This window comes from Tachysurus vachellii, chromosome 18 (genome assembly GCF_030014155.1).
Source record: "Tachysurus vachellii isolate PV-2020 chromosome 18, HZAU_Pvac_v1, whole genome shotgun sequence".
In the NCBI taxonomy this organism is placed as follows: Eukaryota; Metazoa; Chordata; class Actinopteri; order Siluriformes; family Bagridae; genus Tachysurus; species Tachysurus vachellii.
In genome coordinates, this window is record NC_083477.1 from 2,846,588 (window position 1) to 2,854,087 (window position 7,500).

General features: G+C 43.7%; 2 protein-coding genes across 5 annotated transcripts in view; both read right to left on the reverse strand.

Annotated features, from left to right (window-relative positions):
* prkar1aa (protein kinase, cAMP-dependent, regulatory, type I, alpha (tissue specific extinguisher 1) a) overlaps positions 1 to 7,500 on the reverse strand; it is a 135,886-nt gene that overhangs the window by 58,763 nt on the left and 69,623 nt on the right. The window lies entirely within an intron of this gene.
* csnk1da (casein kinase 1, delta a) overlaps positions 1 to 7,500 on the reverse strand; it is a 28,173-nt gene that overhangs the window by 4,766 nt on the left and 15,907 nt on the right. For 3 of the 4 annotated variants that reach the window (XM_060893148.1, XM_060893147.1, XM_060893149.1), the window contains 6 exons: positions 6,001 to 6,149; positions 5,191 to 5,419; positions 4,921 to 5,091; positions 4,448 to 4,596; positions 3,524 to 3,692; positions 1,480 to 1,592 (listed from right to left, as the gene is read on the reverse strand). In XM_060893148.1, the coding sequence (XP_060749131.1) occupies positions 1,480 to 1,592; positions 3,524 to 3,692; positions 4,448 to 4,596; positions 4,921 to 5,091; positions 5,191 to 5,419; positions 6,001 to 6,149 (980 nt within the window). Of the gene's footprint in view, positions 1 to 810; positions 858 to 1,479; positions 1,593 to 3,523; positions 3,693 to 4,447; positions 4,597 to 4,920; positions 5,092 to 5,190; positions 5,420 to 6,000; positions 6,150 to 7,500 lie in introns of all 4 variants that reach the window. The other variant, XM_060893150.1, reaches the window with a different exon arrangement.

Genomic DNA, 7,500 nt, shown 5'->3' on the forward strand with positions numbered 1-7,500 from the left:
GATGATGTAGTAACCGATTCGTGTTTCGTCTCGCTGCTGTGTTGTTGCTTATTTTCCTGTAACAGCACAAACACACTGTTTTATTCCTTACGTAAGAAACGGAATATTCCAGCTTTAAGTACATAAACAGACTAACGTTTGGGTCTTTATTGATTTAATACCTTGAGGGATATCAGGAGATAACTGACTGATAACGGAAGTCTATCCGTCGTCTTTAAACGTTTTTAACGTCGTTTATTTACAGCTCGAACGCAGCGGCTCACACCTGATGTGTCTGATCTATTTTAACGCTTTTAACCCAGTGTGTAAAAGTCGCTCTATAAAATCTCCCCAAACCGCCCGGTCCGAGCCTTTAGTACGGTGAAGTGTTTTATTCCTGCTGTATTTCTTCCCGTATGACTCATTAGTGTAGGCGACGGATCCTAACAGGAAAAACGAGCCAAAGAAACGTCTTGCATTTCGTTCCCTTTCCTCGGCTTCAGACGACTTGTGCAAAATTACATTTCTTAACTGTTCTTAACGATGAAGCCGACGTTTACGCGAATCTTACAGCTAGCAGATAATCTATGGAACAAACCGCCTAACCTGGTGCTCGCTGATTTTATTGTTCATTATTAAAAAAATAAAATAATAATAATAATAATATAGTCTGAACTCTCCCACCATACCCCCCACCACCCCCATCGAAATCGTTTTCACAAAGGGAAGTGCTAGGATTATACAGAGCGAGGGAGCGAGCGGGCAGGAAGTGGTTTTATTCGAGTGCAGGAAGAACGCAGCCACACATAATGGCAGCAGACCGTCACTCACCCGCTGCTGCCTCTCTACTTGCCCTGGAGATCGAAGGGAATGCTATTCTGAAGGGGACGGGATGGAGGAGGAGGAGGAGGGGAAAAAGACATTGAGGATGTAAAGAAAACAATGACAAGCACGTTACAACGCAGTGCTTTTGGTTGGAAACAGGAACGGGGAAGAAAGAAGAAAAAAAAAACAAGGGTGTAAAACTATAAACCAGACAAGCGACCATTATGTAAATCTCTCCGGTTTGTTTAAAGTAGAACAGATAACACGACTCAACATGTATCCGGTGACAAAATACTAATTTGGAAAGACGATCTAGGCGTCAATCACAAACCAAATCTTTTTTCCCTCCTGCATGCTCTGATTTAAAGGCTTTTCTAGTTTAAATATGCTGAGATTTTTAACTGAGATTGATAACAACTAATAAATACTATTAAAGTTTAACGCCAAGGCTCCCTTACTGCCGTCTCGTCTAGATAACGATAAACAGAGGGGGAAAACGCCACGTAAGGCTTTATAGGGTCACTCGGTTTACATCCGAAGGACAAGGAAAACAAAGACAGGGAGCCACGGAGGAGCAGGAAGTAGCACTGTGGCCACAGTCACAGCCAAACGGCAGCTTACGCACCACGGACGACAGTAAAGCTCGGGGAGAGAAGGGGAGCCTGTGATGTGTACCTGTGATGTGGACATTCGTGAGGTGTCCTGTCGGCCGGTCAGGTCGGAGGAGGAGATGTTCACCGGAGCGCCGCGGTGTAACCGCATGCTGACCTTCCTCTCACGCTCCATTCCTGAAAGTGTGGCACAATAATGAGGACAACAAAATCTCAACGTGGTATAAATATCATGTCATTCCTACAATCTACCTAATTATATTGTTAAAAAATAAATAAAATAAATAAACTCCTTAATAAAGATCACGTTAGTAAGATTCACGTTGGGACTTCTCGTGTTGCCCGAGCACCAGAATTCACTACATTTTTGATTCGTAAATCCAGATTTTCGTTTGAGACGTGGCTCAAAAATCGGACGTCAGCGAACGGTTTAAAAAGAGACCTAGAGCTCGTCACTGTGTTTAACGTCACCGTGTATAAAATGCAGTGTCGTAAACGTCGTTATAATTCTTCTGAATATACGTAAAACGCGTGGCTTTGTTCGCGCTACGGTCACGTTACCACCGCTCCTAAACCTGACCGCTTAGCGTCGGACCGCGTCACGAATCCTGTTGCGGATCGTTTTCCTTTAACGCTCTTCTTGCTAAATCGAAATTAAGTAAACTAATTATTTCTTTAGTTTCACTCGAGTCACGTCATAAACTGTTCAAACGGAATTAAAAAAAATAAAATAAAATAAAATAAAAGTAAAATAAAAGACGCTTGTGCTCGTCGATAAAGAAACCAGAAATAAAACCTTGAGTGCTGGTTTCTCCAGTTTGGGCCAGTTTACTCTCTGAATTGCAACACATTTACTGACGCAATACGATTATAAAGTTCAGACGCTCGCAGGAAGAACAATATAGAGGCGGGTTTTTACATCAGACCCCTGGTTACTTCCTTCATCTAATAAGGTACATCAGGTTCATGCCTCAATGCTAAACTATTCATCGTGACTTCCTGTTTAGAAGGAACCTGTGTAACCGCTTCCTCTCAGCTGACAACACAAACACGGATCGGAGGAACCCGAGAAGACACTGAGCTGCTACTGAAAACCACAAATGTCGCTGCTGAGGCAGGAAGAAAAGCTCGGTGGCGTAAACGTCGATGAAAACGACTTTCGCACGGTCCGAAACCAGGGTTTGGTCACAGACGTGGTATGGAATATTATAAAACCTTTCGGTTTCCAGGTAGCTGATTACAAAATAGAAAGCAGAGAGAAAAGTCTAGGGGAATGTTCTACTGCCCCTTTTCCACCGAGGCAGTTTGAGTGCTGGTTCGGAGCCTAATTTAGAACCAGTTTTTTCTTTTCCGACAGCCAAAGCACCGGCTCTGGACCAGGAAAAGTGGTTCTTAAGTAGCACCAAAACGTTGCTGGTAACCGCTTGTGTCAGGGGCTGTGGGCGGGGCTAATGTTAGCGTATTTGATAATATACCTTAAGTATACTAATGTTTAATACACTTTTACTTTACTGCAATATGATCAATTATCAGCACACATGATAGTAAGTAGCTACATGCTAAGGCTAACTTTTTTCTGTGTTAATGATAAAATAACGTTATGTACTTTCTCGATAACAACCTCCGTTTATACAGATTACATGGAGCTGCACGTACACGTTGGATTCGCCGCGTTTGGGTGTTAATGTAGGTTCACAAAGCCATGAGCATTAACAGTAAAGCAACATCCACCATTGTTGATGTGTTTGTGTTTGTCGCTGCTGCGCTAACGTTGCTGTGTAACGTGACACGTATACAGTGACGTCAGACTCGGCTCTGTGATGCTCTCTAACCGATGGAAAGGCAAACCAGTTCTTAGAAGGTTCGCCAGTGGAACCAACTTTGAACCAGCACCAGCACTAGCTCTGAACCAGCACCCGGGTCTTTTTGGTGGAACAGAGGCGTACGACACCAGAACCTGAAGCCCTCCGCCACTTTTATACCAAATAACTATTCAAAGGTTTTATTTGCATAAAACATTTACTCCGTGTTCCTCATCGGTCTAATATGATGGTGGGTTTTTCACCCTTTTCTCCAAAACAACGTGATGATCCGCTGAGCGTTCTCACCTGTGTGTGAGGTGGGTGTGAGCGGAGCGGGTGGTGCTACGTCCTGCGTCCCTCTGGGTCTGCTGGAGGCTGACGGCATTCCTCTGGCTGCCGGATTCCTGCTGTGTCTCAGACGCTCCTCTCTGTCCCTCCTCTCCCTCTCGGCGTCCTCCGCCGCTCTGTTGGCTCCCTAAAACACACAGCTAAAGTCTATCAGCTTCTGAAAGATAGATGAAAATGAGTTAAACGTGTAAATCGACTGCTGTTCATTAAACATGTTCTACTGCAGAGCCTTTTGTTTCGTCACAGCAAATTAAACTCTCTCTCTCTCTCTCTCTCTCTCTCTCTCTCTCTCTCTCTCGCTCTCTCTCTATCTATCTATCTATCTATCTATCTATCTATATATATATATATATATATATATATATATATATATATATATATATATATATATATATATATATCGCTATCCGTTACTATGGTTACACCGCTCGCAGAACGTAGTCGTGTCGCTTGCCACAAAACACGACCGTGAATCGTTTAGGATTCTGGATTCTGATTGGTCAGATGATTAACTTCCTGTAACAGGCTCTGACAGTAACGCAGGTTTAAACGTGTTACTGTTGATACGGTGACGTTCTGAGCTTTATGGACGGAGTCTCCGGTGTCGGCGCTTTATAACAGTCGGAGCTAAAAGTCGTAACTATATTTTCCGACATCTTCGGTTTAGGTTTTTTGCGGTTTATCTGGATGACGAGAGTAATTTTTACTAATTTCACTCAAAGACATTCTGCATCGTCACATTTAATTATCTGTAACTGTATTCGGGAGACTCGTCACCTCTGAGCTTTTTCTTTCTACATCCCTCTAAACATCATGTAAACAAAACCTAATAAAACCGGTAATTGATTTAACAAAGCTGAAGCGAAGCCCCGGGACACGCACAAACTTCAGCATGTTCCAGTCGAAGACGTAGTCGTAGGAGAATCCCTGTCTGTGGAAGAGGTTCCTGAAGAGCTGTCGCAGGTAGGAGTAGTCGGGCTTGTCGTCGAAGCGTAAGGAGCGGCAGAAGTTGAGGTACGTGGCGAACTCGGCTGTGAGGAGACAGAAGAGGAGGAGCTGAAGCAAGAGTTCACTGACAGAGGAAAAGTAATAAGCAGGTTAAAATAAAAGAGTCTTATACACGGGGTCGTATGAGAGGGTACGAGTGCCTTTAACGCCACAGAAGTGTGTTTATTCATTCCTGTCAGAGAGCAACAGAACATTCCACCTGTTTAATCACTTGATCTTGTTTTTCAATAAACTCAGGTGTGGAATGAAAACCTGCACCAACACGGGCCCTTTGCGTGCGTGCGCGTGTGTGTGTGCATGTGTGTGTGAGAGAATAGGACAAGAACCTAATCACAATCAGAACCTACACGGGTATCCTTTGCACAGCACTTCGATGGGCGTGGACATCTTCTTCTCGCTGATACGCTCGTATTTCTGCCTCTTGGTTGCGGCCTTGAGTCCTTGCCAGGGCAGAGAACCGAGGTTGAAGTACATAAGCACGTAGCCGAGCGACTCCAGGTCATCTCTTCTGCTCTGCTCTGTGTCGGGAAAGGAGATGATAAACGTGATTAAAAAAAATAAATAAATAATACAGAACTAAAACTCTTAGCAGGGTATTTACTGTGTGTTGTCTGTACCTATGCCCAGATGTGTGTTGATGGAGGCGTAGCGGGCCGTGCCGGTGAGGTTCTTGTTCTCTCGGTAAGGTATGTGCTGGTGCGTCCGAGCGTCTCTGTACTTCTTGGCCAGGCCGAAGTCGATGATGTAAACGAGGTTGCCTTTCTTCCCAAGGCCCATGAGGAAGTTGTCGGGCTTCACGTCTCTGTGGATGAAGTTCTTCGAGTGGATGTATTCGATACGGCTGATCTGAAACACACAACGTTACATGTACGATGTCTGTAATCGATTGGAAACACAAACAGAATAGAAAAGGGTGCGCGAGCGCGACCGGCGTGTTCCGACTTCAAGAGCCGGTTCTTGGGTCTTTCTGAACAGAACAACAAATTAATGCTGACAATAAATAAATAAATAAATAAATAAATAAATAAATAGAGAGAGAGATCTAGACAAACAGAATAAATGTGTAAGGACTAAACACTTCTGACCAATCAGAACGAGAGAAAACGCTCCTAGCAACACTGTAGCGACGTTGTATATTAAACAGGAAAAGGAGAATCCTGTGATGCAAATTACAACACAAATGTAGCAACGATTCGATCAGTTAAAGAACAAAAAGCCTTTTTATACTGTGATCCCTCAGGCGTTTACAGCTCCATCGGTCACCTGATAACAGACGATCCGCAGCGCAGATGCAAAAGAGTCGAGACGCAACGCTCAAATCGGCAGAACATGAACGCCGGTTCCTGTATCAGGCACCTTACTACACAAGCCCTCTAATTAACTGTGTGTGTGTGTGTGTGTGTGTGTGTGTGTGTGTGTGGATTTACCATCTGGTCAGCCAGCAGTAGAACAGTCTTGAGGCTGAATTTGCGAGAGCAGAAGTTGAACAGATCCTCCAGACTGGGGCCAAGGAGCTCCATCACCATCACGTTGTAATCTCCTTCAGCTCCGCACCATTTAATTGTCGGGATCCCCACTACACACACACACACACACAAAAGTAACCACACCAAATGTTTACACAACTGTTAACATTTAACACTAGTGACTAGGAATGTGATCACATCTTATACTAGGCCGCTTGTGAAGTGACGGATCTGCTCTGGAGATTCTACAGTTATACCTCATGTTATAACGTTGCAAAGCGATCAGTAACGGTTCTGTAAAAACAGAAGCGATCTGAACTCCTGACGATCTCCAGAACCGTGACCATGATGTGTAACGGTGGATTGTGAGCGGTTTACGTTTCGATGTTTCTTTACACGAGTTTGCTCTAATAAGCTATAGATGAGCATTTCTCCATAACCCGACATGCTAGCGAGGGAGATGAGGAAAGAGCTGAAGAGCCACGGCTTTGAGATGTCAGAGGAGGAAGAAGGTAATGAATTTTACTTTTACTTGTACGTCATAGCTATGTTGAGATGTTTCATTTTTTGTGGTATAGATTTTATTTCTAAATCTTTGTGGACAAAACGCCGAAATAAATCGTCACTTTATTCGAAAAAAAAAAAAAACGCTGCTTTGATGTTGGCAGATTGTTAGCAAACTCCTGTGTCCATAAATAAACGCATCATGTAGTAAAGTAATGCCTCGAAGAATTGCAATATTTCTCTCTCTCTTTTTTTTTTATTACATTAGCACGACGTCCCCGACGCAGGAATCGCAGACGTCTTCGCAGGACTAAATCGGACTTGCCTGAGATTCTGAAGGTGACCACTGACAACACGACTAAAATGATGTACGGCGATGGAGGAGAGGAGAATTCTTGCTTTGGTTAGAGGGCAGTGGCGTGATTAAACACCATACGGAGGTCTGTACGGTATAAACTATAAAAGCACGGACCATAAAAAGCATCTATCGGTGACCTTGGAGGAGACGCTGGATAAAAAGACGCGTCCTGATGAACGGTCGTTATGTTACGCGCCGGATCGCCGTCGCCACTTAATTTAAAATAAAGTAAACGTATATTACCGACTGAAGTATTCGTGTTGTACGTAATTAAAGATCTTTTCCGTCGTTCTGAAAGATGTTTGGCTACAAAGGTCGGTCTGTGACAAAGAGCAACGTGTCTTGAATGAAATGCTGGAAAGATATTTATAGACTTTCGGTATTTCGTATATTTAAAACGTTGTAACTAAAAAGAGAGAGCGAGAGAGAGCGAGAGAGAGAGAGCGAGAGATCGATTACTTCACCGTAAAAATAATTGTAAGCTGCAGTCGTGAGCCGTAAATCGTGTTATATTTCTGTTCCGTCTATAGACGACCGCACGGGTGATATTTAGGGAGAAGAGCAACAGACGGGAGAGTCATCAGCACTCAGGAGGGCTG